This window comes from Tetrahymena thermophila (assembly GCF_000189635.1).
Source record: "Tetrahymena thermophila SB210 genomic scaffold scf_8254814, whole genome shotgun sequence".
NCBI lineage: Eukaryota > Ciliophora > Oligohymenophorea > Hymenostomatida > Tetrahymenidae > Tetrahymena > Tetrahymena thermophila.
This window is the reverse complement of record NW_002476570.1, coordinates 19,998-43,998: the sequence shown is the minus strand read 5'-3', so window position 1 is coordinate 43,998 and position 24,001 is coordinate 19,998. Positions and strand designations below refer to the sequence as shown.

The window sequence follows — 24,001 nt, the reverse complement described above, 5'->3', positions numbered from 1 at the left end:
GTAACCTAACCCTTTAATAAAATTCTTTCTTTAAACAATTTGAAGGACTGACAACTAATCAAAAAAAATCGAATAGAAAAATCATATTTGTAATTTAAAATAAATTACAATCATTTAATTTATGATGTCACAAAGTAGAATTAAGTAATAAGATTTAATAATTCAAACTATTTAAATAATATGTGACCCAGTATATTAATTTATATTTATTATTTTAGTGCGTAATTAATATTTATCTTTTATTAAAAAATCAATTTCTTGAGTTAGTATTACCAATTGTTAGTTCTTAGAACTAAGTGAGTTAGATTACATTTATTAAAATTTAAATATTTTTGCATTATCTTAATAAATTTACAATTAAAATGCTTATTTTTTATTCATATTTTTGGCTTATTTGTTTTTTAAGGGTTAACTTAAAAAAAGCTAAATTTTAATAATAAAGAAAATAGTAAAAATTAGTTTATGCTTTTCTTTTATACGAATTCAATTGATAAATACAATCCAAATTAATCGGGTCCTTGGCAGATTTAAATCAAATTTTCTTAAAAAAGTAAAAAATTAATTTGTCTCAAAAAATGATTTGGGTCATTGTATTTTTTGAAAAAGTTAATCTTATTATAATCAAAATCGCTTATTTACATTTTATTTCAAAATGGCTTAAGCTTATTCTCAATCAAAATCATTGAATCAAACTTTTAAAGTTAAATCAAGTAATTTTTTTCATTGTAGATAAAATTTTTTTTTAATTCTAATCAAAATTTTCTATCAGAATTAATTTACATGAAAGAATGAATAAATAAAATAAATCTTCTTCTAATTTGGAAAAAAATACAGCTTATATTTATTGTATTAATTTAATTAATAATTCAATATTGTATTTATTTATTTATTATGAGAATAATTAAAAGAGTGAGAGTATAAATTTAATTTGAAATTTTATATTTTTTTATCAAAAAAGTGTTTGCATTATTTTGTAAGTCAAATCAAGCGATTTGTTTTTCATATTCATTTTTGTTTTTTAAATACTTACCTGCTCAAAAGAATTTGTTGTAAATTATGATGAAAAGTAGAAAATTTTACAATTGGGAGATCAAAATTTTGAAAAGATTAATTTTTACAAAAAATAAAAAGTATTTGGTTGTAGATTCAATATACATAGAGACAGACAGATTAACTTAAATAAAGGATTAATTAAAAAAACTTTATTTACCAGATTTATTTTTTTTCTAAATGAATCTAAATTTGATCACATTCATTATTTGTTACAAATAAAAAGTAACATTCGCATTCATCACTCATTATACAAATTATAAAAGATTTTTCATCTTTTTGTAATTTGTTTGGTTATCTATCTTGATCAATTCTAAAATGAAATTATTAATTATAACCCTTGTGATATTTTTGACTTTAAAAATTACACCTCGATTATTAGTTTATAATTAATTTAATTCATAATATTAATAATTATTTTCAATAAAAAGGAAAAATTATTCTCTGCTTAAAAACCAGTCAATAAAAAATATTTAACATCAATCAATCAATCAATAAATTTTAGCTTTAAATCAAAAAAATTTTTTTCGATTAAAAATGGAAAATAAAAATTTAAGGAATAGTGAAAAAGAAATTAATAGGACATTACTTTCAGGAGATAAATCTGATATAGAGTCTTTTTAAAACAAAGAAGTTTCAACTGGCTCTACAGTTTGGTAAGCTACAGTTAATATTTGTAAATGTGGTCTTGGTTCAACTCTTTTGTTTATGCCTCAAACTTTTGCAGCTGCTGGGTGGCTTGAATCTATTTTGCTTCTCTTTTTGACAGGTATTATGTGTCTCTACTCTTGGGGGTTACTAATTAAAGTTTTAGATAATATGAATGATGGCATCAGTCATACTCTTTAAACAGCTGCAGGAAAAATCCTAGGAAAGAAATTTGAAATATTAGCAGAAGCTGTTACAATTATTTTTAATTTAGGTAGTATTTTAGGTTATATGATCTTCATTCTTACAGCCTTATCATCTGTCTTTGGAGATAGCTTAGATTCTTCATACAAAGGATATGTTGTACTCTCTATCCTTGTTATCATTTACTTCCCCTTTTCAATGTATAGACATATTGAAAAACTCTCTTACATATCCTCTTTTGGTGTTTTTGCTTGTAATTTAGCCTTCATAACCATTATTATTGACTCTATATATGTTCTTTGCACTGATGGAATTGCAACTTCTGGAGGTAGTGTCGGTACAAATATTATCAACTTTGGTTAAGTTCCTTTTTACTTTGGTGTTATTATGTTTGCTTATGATATTAACGGTGTTATTACTGATGTACACTCTTCTATGATTGAAAAAGAAAAATTCGGGATGATTTTACAACGTTATATTATCTTCATGTTTTCTATGGCTGTAGTTATCGGTGGAATAGCATACATGGCTTTTGGTTTACCTCTCAACGATGGTGACTTAATATTTACTTTTATGGATAATCTTTCCCATTATATTGATGTATTGAATGTTCTATATTCATTAGCTTTACTTGGCTCGTTCTTGCTTTTTGCTTTCCCTATGTTTAAAAGATTTGACTAGCTTTGTGATCACTTTATTGAAAACAACCCAATTAAATTTGTTAGTCGTAGCTCATTTAGACTCTTCTTTTATGCAATTATTATGACTTTAGCTATTTCATGGCCTAAAATTCTAGATGTGCTTAATCTTTTAGGATCTATTTTTTCTGTCACTCTCGGATTTGTTTTCCCAATCACTCTTTATCAAGTTTTCTTTAAAGGAAAAATTCCTCTCTACACCTAAATCATTAATTTTACTATTCTCACTTTAGGTATTGTAGGAGGAGCCAGCGGTGTATACTCAACTATATCTTCTAACTTCTGATAACATGCATTATTTAAAATAATTTATAAACTTATTTAAAATGTAATTTAAGTATCTATCTATTATTTATTGTATATTTTAAATAAATACTATTTCTAATATAAAAATTATTTATTCATTTTAATAAACGAAAGTCAAGAATAAAATATAAATTCTACTTTAAAATAAATATTTTCATTTGCAATCAAAGTCCGACCATCCATCCATACTTAAGTAATTATTGGTCTTATCAAAATCTAAAAAAAGAATAAAAAAATTTCTTAATTTTGTTTATTTTCAATTATTCAACAAAATTAACAAAATTGACTATTCATAGTTTAAAATGAAAAACAAATTAGCAAAATGAAGTTTTGCTTATCATATACATAAAATATTGATTAAATAAATATACTCTGATAAAAATAATAAGAATTATTTTATTTTTTTCAGTTATTTAATATTTTAGGGTTTTTAAATGTTGTAAGTATGAAAATTATTTGGTTTTTTGCGATTTTAAAAAAAGAGATTATATGGTATTTAATTTACTTTAAATATATAAAAGAATAATTTAAGTAATGGTATCTTAATTGCATTGTTTTACTCTTTGTATTATTAGTAAATGACTAAACTATTAGTTGTAAAAGTATACTTTTTTCTTTTCAATAAATATAAAAGAATAATTTTAGTAATTATTAATTTTTACATTTTTTTTTGCATATTTTATGAATATTTTTCAAATAATAATCAAATTTTTTATATTGTATGTAAAATATAAATTAAAATCTCGGATAATAATTTTTATAATTGATAACCAAATAACCAACAAATAAATAAATTAGTATTTTTATTTAGTTGTTTTCTTTTTTATTCGTTTACTTTAGATATGCAATAATTAAATAAGAATAATTTTAGTAATCAATAATTAATTAGTTATTTAATCATTATTATTTTAAATATAACAGATTCTTAAATTTGAAAAAAGTAAATTTACGATTATATATTTATTTGTTTCCATTAGCATTTTTAGTATTAAACTCATTAATTGTTTTATTTTGCAAAATGCTATTGATAAACTTTGTTTTTTTATCTAAGATTATTAACTATTGGAATCAGTGTATCCAATAAATAGTCTACCTCCTCTTGAGTAGTAAATCTACCAATACCAATTCTAATTGCACCAAATGCATAGCTTTCATCTACATGAAGAGCTTAGAGAACATATGAAGGCTCATCTAAACAAGCGGCACCAGCACTAAAGGCAATTTTATTTTTTATTTCATTCATAATATCGCCACTAAAAATATATTTAAAGCTAATGTTTAAGTTTCCAAAGTATCTATGAACGGGATGTCCATTCAGTTTAACAAAAGGAACCTCTCTAAAAATTCTTTCATACATTCTTTCATATAACTTTTTGATATGTTAGTTATCATTTTCCATTTCTCTTTGTGCAATTTTACAAGCTTCTCCGAGAGCAATAACCATTGGGGGAGATAATGTCCCACTTCTCATTCCTCTTTCTTATCCTCCTCCATGAATTAATGGTGCTAATTATATTGCTGGTTTATTGTTTTTTTTATATTGCTTTTTATCACGAATGAACAAGCCACCAGTACCTTTTGGAGCAAATACTTTATGACCTGTAAAAGACATTAAATCTATATTCATTTTACGTACATCTAGAGGAATTTTTCCAATTGCCTATGCTGCATCTGTATGAAAATAAACTCCTCTTTCTTCACACAATGCTCCTAAAGATTCTAAATCTTAAATAACTCCAACTTCATTATTCAAAGACATTACAGAAAATAATAAAGTTTTTTCGTTAATAATTTAGCTGAGTTTATTAATATCAACTCTACCATACTCATCAACGTCCATGAAAGTTACATTAAATCCAAATCTTTTTTAAATATATTTGCAAGCTTCAAGAACAGTTTTGTGTTCCATAGTAGTAGTAATAATATGATTTTTAATAGATTTGTTGTTAAAATGATGCTCGCTTAGTCCTAAAAGAGCAGTATTGTTTGATTCAGTAGCTCCTGAGTTGAAAACAATTTCACTTGGTTCTGCATTTAAAAGCTAAGCAATATTTTCTCTTGCTTCTTCAACAATAGAAGAACTGTTTACACCATATAAATGACTTTTTGAATGGGGATTTCCATAATCAACAGTCAAATATGGTAACATTTTATCTAAAACTCTAAAATCAATAGGAGTAGTAGCTTGCATATCTAAATATAGAGGTCTTTTTAGGGCATCTGTGCTATTTTATTTGTCAATTTAGGAGCATTTCGCTCTGCGTAATTACTAAAACAATGAATATCCAATATTTTTCTATCTAAGCATCATTAAAAGTGATTTTTTTTAATAATTTGACCTATTTTTTCAAATAATTCTTTGATTTTTCTTTTTTTATTCTATAAAGTTACTAAAGATTTATTTTAGTATTTCGTTTTGCAAATACATTTTTTACTTGTGAGATACATTCAATTGTCAATTAATCAGTATCAAAAAATAAATTTTTAATCTTACATAAGTATTCAATTCATAAAAGAAAGATGAAAATATTTTAGTTATTCTTTGAAATCGATATTAAATTTGAATTTAATTAAAAACACTTTAAACATAACTTTTATCAATGTAAATTTTATAAATTAAATTAAAAAGTTTCAATAATTTTGATCTTATTTATTAATAAACTATTTAATGAATAAAAATATTAATTTAACTTTAATTAAATATTTGAAAAAGACTAACATTTATTTTTATAAATCTTTAGATAGATTAATATCTACGAAATTAGCTAATTAATATATAAATTTTGATTTTCAAATGCTAGGAGCTGCTTGAGGCATTGGTTACTTCAAAATAATTTTGCATAAAATTCAAATTAAAAATCAATAAAGCAGTGATAGTTTGTTTAAGCTAAAATAATTTACCTTATGAATAGCTAAGAAAAATAATTTGAGAAAATTAAAATATTTAAAATAAATGAATGAATATGTAGAAATAGAATTACATTAGAAAGTGATTTCAGGAGGATATAAATATAAAGACCAAACATTTTGAGATAGTTAGATTGATAGATAGATAGAAAGAAAGAAAGGAATGTATGATGTATTAATGAATGAATAAATGAAGGTATCAAGAACAAAGGATAGATGAACTTGTTTATATGTTTGTGCAAAGAATGAACAACTTTTATCTTTTTTATTTTAATTAATTAATTACCTTTTTTAAATTAATTTTGCAAGATTCATTCATTCATTCATTCTATCTTAAATTCTTTTTTTTCATTAATTTCATAACAAAATTTTATTACTGCATTGTCTAGAAATTATATTTCTAAAAAAAGATGGCGTTTTATTATACAATTCATTTAATTATATAAGTATAATAAATAAATAAATAAATAACATATAGCTTAATTATAATCACCTTCATACTTTTGCTGCTCATTCATATTCTTTTTTATTTTCATTTTCTATCGTCATGTTCACCTTTATTATGATCTATAGGATTTAAATGTGCTGGTCCTAAGTGATGTGGAGGAGGCATCATACCCATAGGTGGCATATTAGGAGGAACTCCCATCATTTAAGGGCCACCTGGGGGCATCATACCAACGGGAGGAGGACCCATAGGAGGCATACCTGGAATAGGCTTCATTCCTGCAGGAGGCATTAAACCAGGCTACATCATGTTAGGATTTGGAGGTACTCCTAGAGGAGGTCCAAGGGGAGGTTATTATCCAGGTCTCATAGGTGGAACATTATTACCAGGTGCGGGAGGAAGTATATTTGGGGGAATAGCAGGACCACCAGGCTTTTACATATTTATAAATGGAGGCTGTAAAATAGGTAAAGGAGGTTGAAGAGGAGGTGCACTTCCTTATTGTTATTATTATGTACTATTAATTTGCACTTATTAAATACCACCTGCTTTAAGCTAATTAAGCTGTTGGAGGGGCAATTAATGGAGATTTTAGAAAGCACCTGGGTACATAGGTTAAGGATGACTAGACATCGATTAACCTGATTGCATTTGCTTTTATTTATCTTAATTTTCTTTTATCAAATCTTCAATTACTTATTTGTAATATTCAATTCTATTATTTATGTGTTTACGACCCTTAGCATGCTAACTTCTTCCAGAAGGAGAACTATGAGTTAAATAAATACCGCAATATTCACAATAAAATTTAGGCATCTTTGAAGGTATGTTACAACGGCTAAGTAGTTAAAAAATATCTTTTTCTAATTTATTTTAAAAAGTTTTATGAAAACTAAAGAATATAAATATTTGTTTTTATAATCAAATCATTATTTATTTATTAAAATATCAATTCTAAATATTTCTAAAGCTGAATGACAATCAACAAATAAATTAGCTAACAAAGAAATATCTTAAAAAATTAATTACAATGAAACAAACATAAAAGTATTTTTACTCATTAAAAATATTTAGATTTTGATTTCCTTTATTTTAAGTTATTCAAACAAACTGAAAAATGTTTTTTATCAAAAAACTAATAAATTTTAAATAAATTTATATGAGTTGGTCATAATTTAGATTTTTCAATTATAATTTCAGTTAACTGTAGTTAAGATACAAAATGCTTGATGAGAATTCCTATCTCGGTTCCTTTCTCATGCTAAACAATATGAGTTGCATCGTCATACCGAAAGATATAGTTTGCACTGAAGTTTTGTTCATCTAGATTCATTTAATTATCAATTTTTTTGGTTATTCTTCTTTTTACAGCATCTTGACCAACTACAAACAAAAATATTTCTTCTTCCTATAGACTTTACTGCATTAATTAATCTTAAGAAGAATAAACGAACATTCTTGGAATTTTTTTATCTACTTATCTCATTCTATGAAGTACTTCAAAGATTCTACCAGGATAACTTAATCTGAGCTTCAAAAAATTTAAGGTGTCGAGAAAATTAAATTATAGAATAGGACCAAGTAATTCCTTCTCTTATTTTGATAAATTATCTAAAACTTACTTGCTTTGATCATGAACGACTTTAAATTATTCTCTGAATTGATTGCTGAAAAATACTTCTGAGGTAATAGAGTCATTTAATGAATAGAATTTTTATTCTATTTACTCACATAATCTGATTCCATTCCATTTAGTTATAGGCACTGTAGCTATTTACACTAGAGCCTCAACCCTTTAAGGCTTTTAAGCAGCAAAAGATTTTCCTATTAATCCACCCACTGAATGCATAACGAATATAGCCTTTTCAATCTTTAAATTCTCCATAAAATCATTAATTAGTTATATTAAACCATCTAATGTTCCTCTATAATTTCCTCTTCGCTCATCCTTCTTATCAAGTCCAGGTACATAAAAATTGATTACCCTGCAAAAATTATTCCCTATTCCCTTCTCTAATCTCGAATAATAATATACACCACCAGGGATACCTTAAATAAGGATAATACACTTGTTTTAAAATTCAAAATGCTTATGATTTTTATAGTTATCTCTGTAAAAAACATATCTACCATCATCAAAATTCATTTAAACCACTTCTTATTTTTCTTGATTTTTAAGATTGTTTTCAATTTAAAAGAGCTGCTAACTTACATACTTATCAAAAGTTTATTTGTTCTTATCACAGAGTTAGTTAATTATTTTTGACTAAGTTTGAATTATTTCTTGATTTCTTTAGTCTTTATCATAAATAAAGTATTTGTTTCCTTTCATTTTAAATTTTATTACAATATTTATTGTTTTTTACTAATTTATATTTATATTTTTATTGAAATACTTGCTTCAAGGACATATAATTTTAAGAAAGTGTAAACAAAATTTGTAAATTGATCTCCAAAAAATGAAGCATTAAGTTTTAAGATGAGATTTAATTATGACGTAAGAGAAAATTAAAACATGAAATCCAATTCAAAATTGATTTGCCATTCAAAAGTTCCTTAAATTATTCAAAGTTGCTTGCTTACCAATGATTTATTAAAATTCCTAAAAATAGTAAACATAATGACATTTATTTGTTTATTAATTTATAAAAGTGAGTTTTTAAGCTTTTAATAAAATATTAAAATTTGAAATATAAATTTACACAAAATTTTAGCAAAAATAAGATTTTCAATTTATTTCTTAAATTTTTGGTTTTTATATGTTAATATTATTTTATTGCATATCATCATTAGAATCTTATTCTATATTCATCTAATCATTATTATCACTATTGCTAATATTTTCATTGTTCTATTCTTTATCACCATCTACATTTTTTTATTCTAAAATACCAAGAAGTAAGTCCTATTTTAAATTTTTTATAAGTTTAAGAGCTTGAATAAAAAACAATTTTACCAATTGAATCATTTTGGGATTTTGATCTTATTCTTCATTTTTTAATTTATTTTTTTTTCCTTTTAACTATTCTTTATTTTTCTTTTTAAGTTCAATTAATTGCTACTAATGTTTATAGTGATCCATTTCCTGCTATTATTCATATTCTTCTTCACTATCATTATCACTGTTGCTTGAAGCATTTTCTTAATCTTCCTACTCTATTTCATATTAATTCCTGTCATCTATTCTCATTTTTTCCTATCTTTCTACATTTACAAGAAGATCATCTGTATCTTTTTTGAAGCTTGGCATGAACTAAGCTAATCTATCTTTAACTATTTATAATAATAATTAGCAAAATAGGACAGAATTACAAAATTACTTGATGATTTTGGGAACGATTTAAAATCTGGTTTAGACTAACCCTGAGGATTTTGATTAAGCATTTTTTAAATGGCAAATTATTTTTCATTTTGATGCTTTTCTTCATTATAAATATTATCAAAATAATTTTTTTCCAATCTCAATAGATCTTTTTTTGCATTCTTGCTATTTTCTGTTTAAATGGTAGTTGATAATATTTGCTTGCTCATATGCTAAGGTTTCTACTCCTCTTCTATAATTTATCCTTCATCTTAACTGTTCTATAAATTTTAGCTAAATATTTCTTAAATAAGAACTTTTTTCTATGACATTTTATAATTATTTTGGATATATTGAATACTTATTTTTTAATTAATTAATTAATAAATATAATTTAATAGTCTGATTGATTTATTAATTAATTAGTTAGTTAATTAATAATCCTACTTGTAAAATTTGATTTATCTAAATTTAGATGCTCAATATTATTATTTTTTATTGTATCTTTACAAAATATTATCATAATATAAAAATATAATCATTCATTTTTATCTTAAGATGCTAAAATTGTATCATAAAAAACATTTAATTCTATAATAAAACTAAAAAATATATTAAAATTATAACTCAAATGTTTGCTCTTTATTTCAATTTTAATCATATTTTTAATAATTTATGAGTTTAAAAAATGTTTTAAATGAATAAAAAGTAATAAATTTATCTAATTGCATAAAATAAATAATCATTATATGTTGTTGTAAATTGCAAATTATATGAATTACTAGATATTGGTTACTTTTTATAAATGATATGTTCAATCATTTAAAGAAGATAAGATTATTTAATATCTTCGATGGTAGTTTCAACTAGTTTATTTATAAAGAAAAATAAAACAATCTTTTTTTGTATTATAATGAATATAAAGCTAATTTACAAAAAGCATGCAAGAAAGAATATATGTATGAATGGAGAAAGATGTTTTATTCTGTTCAATTTTCTTAAATTTAGTATTGCCTTTATTTTATTAATAAATTTTCTCTCATTTCATGCCATTTTATTAATTGATTGATATATATATATGCATTCATATAATCTGTTTGCTTGCATATGTTTTTCAAATAAAAAAATAAATCAAATAAATAAATATATCATTTTATCAAAAATATAAATAATTACAAAAGTAAATAAATTCAATAAATAATATCAAGTAAAAAGTAAAGGTAAAAACAAGTAAGAGAAATGTTTAAAAACACCTTCTAGTCTGGTTTCCTTTCTATCTTATATTCAATAGGGTACTTTAATTTTTAAAAATAAGCAAGATGAGAAACAGTTTGTTTTACGAGCATTTACGGTTGCAATTAGAGTCTGTTTAACTTTCATTTTATTTGACTCTCTTTTTAACCTCCCTAACAAAATAAATCATAAAAGTAAATGGGAATGCTAACTCATCTGCAAACAATAAACAATAAAACTAACTTTATTTATATTAAAATAGATCAAAGCCATTATAAATTTGGGATAAGAGCAGTAATTACTCACTTACTTATTATATTATAAATAGCCGTCCTCCTAAGCAGGACAGCTGTTGGTGAAGCAGTTTTTCAAATTATTTATTTATCATAAACAGTTAGAAATGGTCACATCAAGAGAATCACTGATTAAGATATTCTCTCAAGTGTTTTAGAAATTATGGGTACCAATGTATCTACTAATTACATAACAGCTCCTGCTGATCCTAAGGAAACATTAGGTATCAAGCTCCCCTTCTTAGTTATGATTATTAAAAATGTAATAAATTAATCTTTATTTTATTAGGATTTCTTCTTTATAATTCAACGAATAATTGAATGGATTCTTTCTCTAAATTACTTTGTTTCTTTTTTTTCTTTAATTTCAGTATGTTTTATGCAAAGTAAAAAAAGGAGTTATATTTATTTATTTCAAAAATTTTGAAAATAAACTTATGGTTGCGCATTATAACAACAAACAATATAAACATGTTCATCTAAATCAAACCATTCTATTGTATAAAATAAATAGCTGAAGAAATATTACACATTTGAAGTACAAGTCTTGGACGATAAGAATGTAAGAAGAAGATTCAGAGCATCAAATTATTAATCTACTACAAGAGTTAAACCATTTATTTGCACAATGTAATTAGTTATTAAAGATCTTAAAAAATTTTCACTAAAATGCCATACTTCGTATAGTGTTTAATGTTTTGATTGACATAATACCTAGTTGATTTATCTGAATTGTAGTTAGTTTAAAATAAAATCCATTAAACGCTAATTTAAACTTCTTTTTTTACAAAAATTGATCTAAAAAAAAGTTAACAAAATAAATGGATCATGATAATTTAATATATTAAAATAAATATTCAATGATTTGTTAAACTAAATAAAACTATTAAACAAATAAATAGGCCTATGAGATTAGATGAAGGATGGAACTAAATTTAATTCAACTTATCTGATTTCACAAGAAGAGCTTATGCAACAAATTATATTGAAACATTAAGAGTACAAATTCATGCAAACTGTAGAATTAGAAGAATTTATTTCTCAGATAGATTGTACTCCGAAGAAGAATTACCTCCCGAGTTCAAGCTTTTCCTTCCTATCCAAGTAAAATTTGAAATATTTATATAAGATTTAACACAAAAAAATTTAATATTTAATTAAATAAAAATACTTGTTTTTCCATAATTAAAAAATTAATTTTTTTATAACAAACAACCAGGGTCAAAATAAGACAAACGTATGATGGAATTAGTTATATAGATATAAAATAAAGGTTTACAGCTAAGTTCAGTTTAGCTATAAGCACTTATTTAATGCCTGTGTGCCAGCCATTAAAAAATAAAAATTAAAATACACTAAACAACTATAAAAAATATAAATTAGAATATACTGTATTATTATATTTTCTTGTTTTATAACTCCTTTTGGTATTATTCTAGCCAAATTTCTTTCAAGCTTTCCATACTATTTTTTTAAAGTAAATTTATTCATTAAATCAAAGCAAAAATACTTCTCAAAAAATTATTTCATTCTTTTATTTTTTATTTATTAAAAAGCAAATATATTTTTATCTTTTTTTCAAAATAAAAGAATAATTAATTGAATAATAAATATATATTTAATATTAATTATGATAAAAAATGAAAAGATAATATTTTTATTGCACATATATGATACGATTTTGTTAAATTTTTTATATAATATATTTCATAATTAATTAATACTATTATTATTTATTTTTTTATTTATTCTGGTTTTTTTTTTTTCTTCAAAATTTTGATGTTTATTTAATAAAAATAATTATTATTGATCAATCGTCATCATCATCACTATCGTTACTTTCTTCAGATGAAGAATATTTGTGCTTTCTAATTTATTTTCTTCTCTCAGCAATACATTTTGATAAATATAGTGTAAGATTTTCTTATGCTTAATCATCCATTTAAGATATATCGAGATTAGCTTTATTATCTTTTTTGTTTACCTCTACATGTTTTAGTTAAAAGTTACCAGTTTTAATTTAGTCTAAAAGCGATGATTTGTTCATTACTTGAGAAGAATCAAAGTTTTTCTATTTATATTTTAAATAAATTTAATTTAAAGTTAAATATTAATCAATATTAAAAGATTTACATTTTGTGTCGAAATGCTTATACGATTTTTATCATCATTTATATTTGGAATAACAGGAGCAGCTGGGATATTATTGTTCTTTATAGAGGAATTAAAATCTAAGACAGGAGCTGATGGTATATTAATTGGAGGTGGAGGTGGAATATTTAAATTCATAGGTGGTGGAGGTGGTATATTCATATTAATTTATGGTGCTACTGGAATGCTTTATGAAGCTTCATTTATAGTTTAGTTTTATTATTTTGTTGACTAAGTATTATTGTTGCTTTATTGATTTGGTTATTATTGTTATTATTAAGATTCCTTTTGCTTGTTTTCTATTTAGTTTTCATAGTGAGATTAAAAGCGAATAACTGATTCAAAAATTATAGGAGCCAATTCTTCGTTTGAAAGGTCTGACTACTGAATACCTGCACGTGAAAAGATTTATTTCCACTCATCGTTTAAGTTAGAGAAGTCAAATTAATTTGTTTTAATATTAAATTGCAAAGAAGTAACCTTTTAAAAGCTTATAGGCTTAGAAATTTCAATGTTTTCAGCATCTTAATTATGTTTGCCATCTTTTTAAAATAAATTGCTGACAATCTTTTTTAATCCTTTACGAAAACCAAACAGACCCTCTTTTTCTTCTTTCTTTTTTTCTTTAGGCTATTGCTGTTGTTAGATATTCTATTCTGGTTTGACATCTTTAAGCGATTAAGTCATTACTTTTAAACTAAATTAACTTGCCTCCGAGTCAGAAATAAATTATAAACCAATAAAGGCATTCATATATTCAAACATGTAAAAAGTAGGATTGACAGATGCGTAGCTTAAATGGAAATCTATATACATTTCTGCTTCAAAAAGCAAATCAAATGTTTCTATATCGAATAATCTTAAAAAAGGTGTATTATCTTTTTCTCTGTCCCAAACAAGACAAAGTATTCCCTAAAGATTTGAGTAAATCCATTCTCCCTCTGATCTAGCTGTGAATATTCTTGCAATAGCTATACTCATGATGGTTTATTTGTTTCCAATAACTTACTGAAGAAGTTTCTTAACTTCTTCTGGTACTGCTCTACTATTTTATTGCTAAATTTATGACATTTACACTTTTGTTCTGTACTAATTATATTGATTTTGAGAAATATTTAATTTTGATAAAATTTAGTAAAAAATATATATGTTTTTGATATAGATATCTAAAATTAACAATCAATCAATTTATTCAGCACTATAAAGTTGAGAATACTTTATATATCCAATTTTTTTCTGATAGCTATATTTATAGCTTGCTGATGAGGTAAGCAAAATAATATAAAAATATATTTTTTTATCTAATTTTTAGAATATATATTTGGGAGGAGTGTGTGTGTGTGTGTGTGTGTGATAGTAAATGTTTAATATTGAAATTAAAATCTGATTTTAGATATAAATAAATAAAGATATTTATTTTGCATGTATTTATTAATTTTTCGAATTTTAAAAAGTCTTATTAAAAACTTTATAATGACTTTAAACTGTTTTATTTAAACTAAAGAATAAAAATATAATATGCAATTATAAGATTGTGATAAGATAATAAGTAATTGAGAAAAATATTAAATAAAATGAGATTCTGCTTCTAAAGTCATTGATTAATTAAATCTTTGTCATTTTTTATTCAATTTATTATGAAATTAAAAAAACAAAAAGTTTAGTTTTATATTAATTTCCAGTTTATTAACAAAATTTAATATTTTAATTAATTAAATAATTCAAATGAATTACACACTTTTAAATTAGAAATTAATTTTTAATGAATTTTATTAATATTAATATTATTATTATTATCTGATTTGTTTTATTTAACTATTTAGATTCTTTCATTAATAGAATTATGTTAAATATTTATTCTGCTATTTAATTTTATTTTTTGCTATACTTCTCGAAAATAAATGATAAATAATATTGATTTATTTATATAGTTCAAAATGCTTAAAGTTTTTTGTTACTTACTTAGAATTTGAAATATATTAGAGTTTTTATAGTTTTTAAAAATATATTACGTATTAAGATTTGGAATGTAATAATAAATAAATAATTTATACATAGAGCTATTTTTGTTGAATATGAAAATTAAAAGCAAGATAATTCTTATTTTTAAAAAATCATCTCTATGGAATTTATAGGCAGGTTCTATCTTATTTACAAGTCACCGAACTCATTTTGAAATTTAAAAAGAAAATTATATAATTAATTAAGAGATCAGAAGTAATTGTGACTTTTATTTTAATAAAGTGAAAAAAATTAAAGTAAAATTTCGAAATTTATTTGTCAAAATCAATATTAAACCTAAAAAGTTATAAAAGTTGCTTAATCTTTAAATAAAAAGTAAGAAACACTTTAGTGTTCATTTAAATGTAAATTGTAAGAATAGTAAGAAACATTCAAATTTTAATAAATCACTTTTACATTTTGACTTTATTCCAGACAAAATTTTGCATAACCAAAAATTGGATTAAAATTTATCATTTTTAAATTGATTTTTGCCAACTTTCAAGAAATTTAAATTTAGTTTTCTGTTATTTTTTTTGGATTTATCATAAATGGAAAAATAGTAAACTAGAAGTATTTTGTTTTTTTATAAGAGTGCATATTAATATTTAAACAAATATTTTGATTTGAAGTAGATGAAATACAGATAATTTATTAAAATATTTTATTGATTATTATTTGTTTGATGATAACAATTTAAATATAATTATTTTTAGGTACAAGGATATATTATATTGATATTATTTTTTTAATTTATCTGAGATGAAAGCATTTAAAAAAAGTGGTGTGCATTTAAATAAATTAAGATCACCTGGTTATTGAATAATTCATTTGACCGAACGCAAAAATTCTGTTCATTATAAAAATAAAAAGCTTAAATTTTACAATTAGCTAGTTAGTTACCTTAATATTATAGTTTAAGAAAGTTTGTAATTAATCATTATTAATTTTAGTTTTTGGTAAATTGAAATTAAATTTCTTGGTAAATAAGTATTTAATTGGTCATTTTAAATATGTGGGATTATTTCAGAAGCGATAAATATCATATCCCTCATTTAGCTTATCTATTCCTGCTATCACTCTAGCAATATAATTTACTTTAGATTTTTCATAGCTTTCTCCGTTTTCTAAAATATATTCAGCAAGTGGTAATTCTTGCATTATTAACAGCTAATATTTTATGATTTATGAAATAATCACTTTAAATATATTAATAAAAGCAATGTTATATTATGTTTTAGTATTATTAATGCTAAATACTTTTTTTATTAGGTCATCCATTTATTTATCAAAATCATTTTATTTTTACTAAGTTTACTTACTTTTGATAGCATTTTTATCCTATTAAATTGAATTTATGTCATTTTATTCCTCTTTAAAAAGCGATTTGTCATCAATAATTTTAAATAAACAGTTATAATGGGTGTGATTATAAAAATTAGATTTTGCTGATCCTTTCTTCCTCCCCTAATTCGTTATGTTGTGCTTAATCTTAGTTATTACTTATCTTATCCCATCTTGAATGTTTAAATGTTTTAAATTTTTCTCAGAAAGAAACTCAAGCATTAGCATCATGAAGTATCGAGGCATATTATAAAAATTGTTAGTTCTTTTTTTATAAAAATTTCCTTCAGAATTAGTGTAATTCGCTTCATATCTATCTTCTTTATAGGAATATTAATCTTAGCTATTAATTTCCAAACAGCAATCTTGCTATTTTTCTATTATAATTTGACTCTTTTTTTTACGTAAATTTTAGTTGGTCTCTAAATTATTAATTTAGTTAGGATTAATGCTTTTATTATTATTATCTTAGAGCATGTGCGTTTAACTATAATTTTATTAACATTATTGCTGTTCACAAAAATTATTAAATTTTTAGGTATCACTGCTTTATTTAACTTCTTCACTTAATTAGTACTTGAATTCTATTTCTTTTACTGAATCTTCGTTTGGTTAATCAAATTTATTATTCATGTTATTTTTCCAATTTAATCTCCAAGACTCAGTTATATTTTTGTATTGTATGAATTCCTCTACAAAATTAGATTCTGTTGATTCAAGTAATGATTGTATCAGCTAGTATTCTTCCTCTTTGCTATAGTTTTTCTATTTTTTAGGAGCAGGCTATTTGCTTGTTAGATTTTGATTACGATTTTCAAATTTTTTGAGCATTTTATAACTTGAAGCCATAAATAAGAAAAACTATTTTGATATCTATAGGCACAGATCTTTCTAGGGGATTTTTGGTAAATTGATTGTTTTATTGGCCCACTCTTCTAAGTTTTCAATAATTGAATGCTTATTTTTTATCGTATCTTATTAATTATTTTTGTATGCTTAAAATATTTTTTCAGATTTTTATTCATGTATATTATATTTATTCAGACCATATTTTGATTATTAAAAAGAGTAATTTAAAATAAAATCATATACTTTCTAGTTTTCATCATATTTATTAGCTACTAAGTACAATTATTTTAGATGTTAAAAATTTAATTCTTATTTTACTTTATGACACCTAACTTTCTTAATATCCTAAAAATTAGCTTAGTATCTTTTTTAAAACTCTATGGTCTGAAGCTTGTCACCTAAGCTATTAAAATAATTGTTCATTTGATAAATATTTTCAATCTTTTAGCTATCCTTTAAAAGTCTGAAGCAAGCAGTCTTTTAGCTGCAACATGTTTGTATATTTGATGGTTCAAATGTTGATTAATATATCTAAATCCTTTGCTATTATTATTATGGGTGTATAGAATAGTATTTACTCTGGCAATCAATATTCTCTACCTTAACTTCCGATGCTGCTTAAGTGAGTTTAATCCTGCTTTGAATATCTGGTAAATATTCTTTTTTACAAAAATCTTAAGTCTTTATCTCATTGAGCATATCCATCTTATTTATATCTGCAGTTCGTTATTAATTTACTCTTACTTTTTATTTTAAAAAGCAAATTTAATAAACTTTTAAATAATAATAAGTTAATAGATATAATAAAAAACTAATAGAACTCTCAAATTGCATTTTTTTGATTGCAAATAAATGCTATTTAACTTTATGGATTTAAAAAAGTACTATTTAAAATTTGTTGTACAAAATATTATCTTTGATAATTGAAAAACATATTAATTATTTAATAATTCAACTGTTCTCTTGTTATATTAAGTTTTTTTTAAAGATAATCATTTGTTTATTTAAAAAATGTAATTGTTAAAAGTATTATGACATCATTATTTCGTTAAACATGTTCAATAAAAATTTTTAACTAAATCGATTTTTCATGATAAACATCTCTATAATTTTTATAATATATTAAATTTATATTTATATTCAATAAACTTTTTGTTTTTAAGATAAAATTTAAATATTTTTAAAATTATTCAATTTTAATTTTAAATATAAAAAATGTTATGTAAAATCACGAATATATTTTGATTTAAATATTTATTAAAAATGTTATGTAAAATCACGAATATATTTTGATTTAAATATTTATAAATTTGAATAATTAGTTTTTTTAAGTAAATTAAAATCCTAATTATAAAATTTAAATAAAAGAATTTTGAATACTTTAAATTAAAAAAAATTAGTTTTATTCTTTAAATAATATTGCTATTTTTGCATTTATAATTTTGCCTAAAAAATCTATATTTAATTCAATAAGAATATTTTAAGTCATAAACCAAGGTATTTATGTATATTATGTTCGGCACTATTTAAGTTTAAACAAATTTTTTTTAGAAAATAATAATAATTTTTAAAAACATAAATATTTTTTATTTTGTACTTTGTAAACAAAACTAATTAAGAATATTTTAGTTTTTTTTCAAAGTATTTTTATTTTAATTTCTTTAAAAATTAATGTATTCTAGAAATTTATAGGAAATAATTATAAAAATTTTTACATTCATATGTTTAAAGTTAATTATTTTTAGAAACACTTTTAATAAATAGTTATAAAAGCTAATTTCTTCTAAATTAATATTTATGAATAGTTTTTTAGAGAAATTTATATCAAGATTTTGATTGCATTAATATTAACTTAATAAATTTTTAAAGATTAAAATATTATTTGCTTTAAATTTGATTTTTAATAAATATTTATTCTTTATTTGCATCATAAAAATTATTTATTATATTTTTGTAATAAAAATTAAGAACTATTTGATTTTAGATTTCTTCATCTCTTATTTAACTTAAAAATTAAATTTTTTTAGAATTTTAATATTAAATAATAATATGATTTTTATAAATAAGATTTTAGATTTAGTATCTTTTTATAATTAAAAACTTAATTCAATATTGTATACTATAATTGAAAATATTTAAACCAATATTTTACTTTAAATACTAACTAATACTTTTAAGTAATAGCTTTATCATTTAGTAAAATTATTAATAATAAAGTATATGTTAAATAACTCTTCTTCTAATACTTTTTAGTGTTATTTTATCCCTTCAAAATGTACGTTAAATTATAAATAAAATCAATTTTTAATATTTTAATATATTTTTCAAACAAAGTTAAATTATTTTATTTTGAAATTAAGAGATATTTTAAGAAAATATAATTATTTTCACTTTAATAAAGCTCATTTAAATAAATAATCAATATTCTTAAAAATTTATATGTTTATAATCTATTAATTAGAATTATCTTATTAATATAAAAATTAAATATTTAATTAAATTTATTTTTATTATTTATTTAATTAAATAAGTAAAATTTACTTTTTTTATATAAATGATAAATGGTATGATAAAAAAATATATTTATAATTTTTAAAGTATGTATACTGCTCATTATTGAAATCAACTAAATTTACTCAATAAAATATTCATCTATTAGATCAAACATTATATCCAGGGTTCATTTAAAAATTTTTTTTCAAGATAAATAAATTTATTATTTTTTAATTGAACAACAATATATTTTTTTTACTTAAATGATATGCTAAGCTTTTAAAATAAATTATTTATAAATGTAAAAAAAATAATTTTAAGGATAATTTAAAAAAGTAAATGTTATTTTACATAAAAAATACAATAAAATTTTGCTTATATATAATTTGCAAAATAATATTAAAAATTATAAAAATTAAATAGAAAATTTTAAATTGTTTGTTTGCTAATAATTGAGAAAGGAAAATTAATTATTATTAAAAAAATTTAATAATTTTCTTTTAAATGAAAGGAATTCAAACAAACTATATATTGATAAATTAATAGCGAATACATGATAAATTTTATCTGAACAACTAAACAAATTTCTATTTTGATATATTTATTACTTAAATATTTAAGTAGGTTTGCATAAAACAAATTTAATATATTCTTAATAAAACAATGTAGTTGATTGATGAAAGGCATACAAAAATAAAAGCTTATGACCAAGAAAACGGAGCTGTCATATTGTAAAATACTTTAGAGAAAGATATACAAGCTATAATTAGGTAAATTAGCCGATTAAAATAAATATTTTCATTTTTAATCTTGATTATAATGTTGTAAGATAAAATTACATGATTTAAATACATTTAAAAATAAGAATCGAAGTATAACTAACTATCCATCTTACTTTAAAATACTTTTGAAATACCAAAGAGTGTTAAATCTTTAAAATGTTAGCATATTTTTTAAATAAATAAGCTCGATTTAAGATATTATAAAATGGTATTAAATTTGCGAGTTATGTTAACATAGTGAAAGATTAATTCTTACTAAATAAAATAAATATATCAATTCTCTTAATAAAACATAATCACTAAATAAATAATGTAATTAATTTTTAAAATATTTTTAAAGCTTAAGCCCAGATTATTGATTATTTATGCACAATACCATTTTCTGAATAAATTCAATTAAAAGTTTTGAACTACAGTTAATTGATAACATTTTTGTGATTTATTTTTTTCACTACGCATATTGAGTTGTGTAGTAAAATTATGCATTGAATTACAAATTATCACTAAAAATTAGTTAATTATTAAGTCTCAAATGATATTTGCATTTATAAATATTTAATCCTAATTAAATAAATTAAAAAATATTTAACTTATTAAACTGATTGATTGATAAGCATCTTTTTAATTAAAAAAGTATTTATTAAAAATAGCATTTTCTAATAATTATTATCATTATATAATTAATTTTTAAAATATTTTTGTAGTTTATTCACAAATTAATTATTCATTATACTAAATACCATTTATTTTATGGCTAAATAATCATGATTTAAATAAGAACTTCAATTGAGCTTACTAACATTTTAGTAATTTAATATTTTTCTTCAAATATTATTAAATTACAACAACTCTAAAAAATAGTTACATGGTTAATCTTAAATATTTTTTGTATTTATTAAGTTCTTGATAAAATAACTTTGAGTTTAAATATGTAAACTGATTAATATACTTTTAATAAAATAGTATTTAATAAAAATATTTTACAATAAGATGCCATTGAATATTATTTTAAAAATAATGTTTATGCTTATTAAAAATTTTAAAACAATTAATCATAATATTGTTTTAGCAACTTAAACTGATTACTATACTTCTAATTTAAAACGATATATTTATTAAAATAAAGCTATTGTATCAAAGAAATTAAGAATATGGTGTTTGTTTTTATGGTATCTATCTATTGCTATTTGATTATTCGATATAAAATTGATTATCGAATACTTTAAAATAAGTTAAAAATTTGATTATCTTTTTGATGATAGGACTGTTTCTTTCAGAATATGTATCTTAAAAGTAAATGAATAATTGAATTCAAAAATAAATAGATAAAAAATAATAATTAAAGAGGTAGATAATTAATTGCTTTATGATTGTAGGATATTGATTGAAATAAAAAGCCTAATCAGATTTTAAAAACTTTTATTATTAAATAGCATTACAATAAAATTAATTTATGAATCTTTAATGTTTCAATCTTGAATTATTAATTTGAAATATTCATTAATAATTAAGATAGAATGATATAAAAAAATATATGATATGCTAAGATAAGTAAGAAAAAAGAAATATTTTCATTATAAATAGGTAGATTTTATTACAATGTTTTATTTTAAAAATAATATCTACTAGATTGCTGCTTTAAATGTATTATTTATTGATTTAATTTATTTAGATTTTAGCTTTTTAATTAAGAGCGCACTATCTATGCTAGTGCATATGTATGATTAGTTAAATTAACATCTAGTAACATATTATGTTTTGGTGAATAAAAACTTTAATAATAATTTCATACTATTTTTAAATATGTATCGATTTCATTATTTTAATTTGTTGTTAATGACTTTAGCTTTTATTATTCTAAAATCATTAATTAGATTATATATATTCAAATGAAACAGCAAGCTACTTTTTGTTAAAATATTTTAGAGGTAGGAATATTAATTATAGTTTTTTTGCTATTTTGGTCGATGAGAAATGAGATCTAAGGATACTTATACTAGATATTAAGCTTCGAATAACTTTTATATGCCATTTTTGTAAAAAATTTTATGATACAACAATATAAGAGTAGAAATGGATGATTAATGTAATGCAATGTAATCTATCTCTTTTCAACTTTTTTAAATACTTATTAAGAATAAATTTGATTAAAAGAAAAAGGATAAAAACTTTCATGAATTCTAAGATCTTAAGTATGAAATGAGTTAATAGTTTGATCTTAATTATGGTTTAACAAATCACTTAAAAGATGACGATATCTAACTAACTAACTAAATTTACTTATTTATTTTGCTACCTAATAAAAAGAAAAATAATAAGTAAATTAAATTAATTACATTTTATGTTAAAATTATGGATTACAAAAGATAAAGTTATTTATTTTAAGACAAGCACTTATTTAGCTAGCGGAGATCTAAGCTTAATGAAGCAAATAAAATAACAGTAATTAATATTCTATTAAATACATGTAATTAATTAATAATCTACTAGCTGATTTACAAAAATTAGTGATTTTTTCTTTATCTTAATTTACCTTAAAATAAATATACTGTATTAAGAATTAATTATTGTTTTAGAGTTCCTACCTAAATAAGCATTAATTAGTTGATAATTTTAGGAAGCAAAAAGTATCATATGATAACAATCTAATAAAAAATACATCTAACATAAATAAACCATTTTAGACTTTAAATGAAATACAATACCAAATATTTTGATAAAAGAAATAGAAGCTTTCATAATCAAAATTAAAGGAAAAAATTTTTTACTGTTAAATTAATTTTTTAGTCTGTAATTCTGTTCAGTAATTATAACTGACTGAATGGCTTTAAATTAACTCAAAAAAAACATAAAATCAATAATTCGATAATACTTTAGAGATATACATAACGTTCAATTAACAGAGAACAGCTGGTTATGTTGTCAACTTACTTTTACCTTCCAGTATAAAAGTAAACAAACTCTTGATTTTTATGTTAGACCTGATATTAATTACATATCGAAATCTAAAAATAATTAATCAGATCTTTTATAATAAATATTAGTTACTATCAAATAAAATGTTGATTGAGTCAATGATTTAACACTGATGCAGTTAAAAAATTTTAAATATTTAAAATAAAAATGTTAATTTTTTCATTTGGCTATGCTTTTTTTATTAGTAAATTCAAGGAAGATAAAATTATTAGATAAAAAACTTTTTCAACTCCTTAAAAATAATTGAATTAATTAATTGCTATTACATTATTATTGTTAAATTCTGATGAACTTACTTAATAAAAGTAATAAAATAA

General features: G+C 21.6%; 9 protein-coding genes across 9 annotated transcripts; 3 read left to right on the top strand and 6 right to left on the bottom strand. All coding sequences in view use genetic code 6, as the record gives it.

Annotated features, from left to right (window-relative positions):
- Positions 1–1,587: 1,587 nt before the first annotated feature.
- Positions 1,588–2,886, top strand: TTHERM_00418540 (transmembrane amino acid transporter protein; the record flags this gene model as incomplete). Its single annotated transcript, XM_001007309.1, has 1 exon — positions 1,588–2,886. One exon carries the CDS (start codon positions 1,588–1,590, stop codon positions 2,884–2,886), a length of 1,299 nt encoding a protein of 432 aa, XP_001007309.1.
- Positions 2,887–3,900: 1,014 nt separating this feature from the next.
- On the bottom strand, positions 3,901–5,217 carry TTHERM_00418550 (class V aminotransferase; the record flags this gene model as incomplete). The annotated part of the gene is made up of 1 exon (XM_001007310.3): positions 3,901–5,217. One exon carries the CDS (start codon positions 5,215–5,217, stop codon positions 3,901–3,903), a length of 1,317 nt encoding a protein of 438 aa, XP_001007310.2.
- Positions 5,218–6,345: 1,128 nt separating this feature from the next.
- TTHERM_000418549 (U1 zinc finger protein) lies at positions 6,346–7,170 on the bottom strand (the record flags this gene model as incomplete). The annotated part of the gene is made up of 1 exon (XM_012795396.1): positions 6,346–7,170. Exon 1 carries the CDS (start codon positions 7,075–7,077, stop codon positions 6,346–6,348), a length of 732 nt encoding a protein of 243 aa, XP_012650850.1. The 5' UTR covers positions 7,078–7,170.
- A 259-nt stretch (positions 7,171–7,429) lies between these two features.
- On the bottom strand, positions 7,430–8,593 carry TTHERM_00418560 (U1 zinc finger protein; the record flags this gene model as incomplete). Its single annotated transcript, XM_001007311.3, has 1 exon — positions 7,430–8,593. One exon carries the CDS (start codon positions 8,591–8,593, stop codon positions 7,430–7,432), a length of 1,164 nt encoding a protein of 387 aa, XP_001007311.2.
- A 396-nt stretch (positions 8,594–8,989) lies between these two features.
- On the bottom strand, positions 8,990–9,957 carry TTHERM_00418570 (hypothetical protein; the record flags this gene model as incomplete). Its single annotated transcript, XM_001007312.2, has 3 exons — positions 9,582–9,957; positions 9,218–9,534; positions 8,990–9,166 (listed from the first exon to the last, which is right to left on the bottom strand). The coding sequence occupies exons 1-3, from the start codon at positions 9,892–9,894 to the stop codon at positions 8,990–8,992; spliced, it is 807 nt and encodes a 268-aa protein (XP_001007312.2). The 5' UTR covers positions 9,895–9,957.
- An 844-nt stretch (positions 9,958–10,801) lies between these two features.
- TTHERM_00418580 (transcription factor iib protein, putative) lies at positions 10,802–12,331 on the top strand (the record flags this gene model as incomplete). The annotated part of the gene is made up of 6 exons (XM_001007313.2): positions 10,802–10,854; positions 11,058–11,089; positions 11,190–11,350; positions 11,603–11,718; positions 11,991–12,192; positions 12,308–12,331. 6 exons carry the CDS (start codon positions 10,802–10,804, stop codon positions 12,329–12,331), a joined length of 588 nt encoding a protein of 195 aa, XP_001007313.2.
- A 567-nt stretch (positions 12,332–12,898) lies between these two features.
- On the bottom strand, positions 12,899–14,310 carry TTHERM_00418590 (WH1 domain protein; the record flags this gene model as incomplete). The annotated part of the gene is made up of 2 exons (XM_001007314.1): positions 12,899–13,159; positions 13,222–14,310. 2 exons carry the CDS (start codon positions 14,308–14,310, stop codon positions 12,899–12,901), a joined length of 1,350 nt encoding a protein of 449 aa, XP_001007314.1.
- Positions 14,311–16,266: 1,956 nt separating this feature from the next.
- TTHERM_00418600 (hypothetical protein) lies at positions 16,267–18,270 on the bottom strand (the record flags this gene model as incomplete). Its single annotated transcript, XM_001007315.2, has 1 exon — positions 16,267–18,270. The coding sequence occupies exon 1, from the start codon at positions 18,265–18,267 to the stop codon at positions 16,267–16,269; it is 2,001 nt and encodes a 666-aa protein (XP_001007315.2). The 5' UTR covers positions 18,268–18,270.
- Positions 18,271–20,602: 2,332 nt separating this feature from the next.
- Positions 20,603–21,899, top strand: TTHERM_000418599 (hypothetical protein; the record flags this gene model as incomplete). Its single annotated transcript, XM_012795395.1, has 2 exons — positions 20,603–20,696; positions 21,835–21,899. 2 exons carry the CDS (start codon positions 20,603–20,605, stop codon positions 21,897–21,899), a joined length of 159 nt encoding a protein of 52 aa, XP_012650849.1.
- Between the last annotated feature and the right edge of the window lie 2,102 nt (positions 21,900–24,001).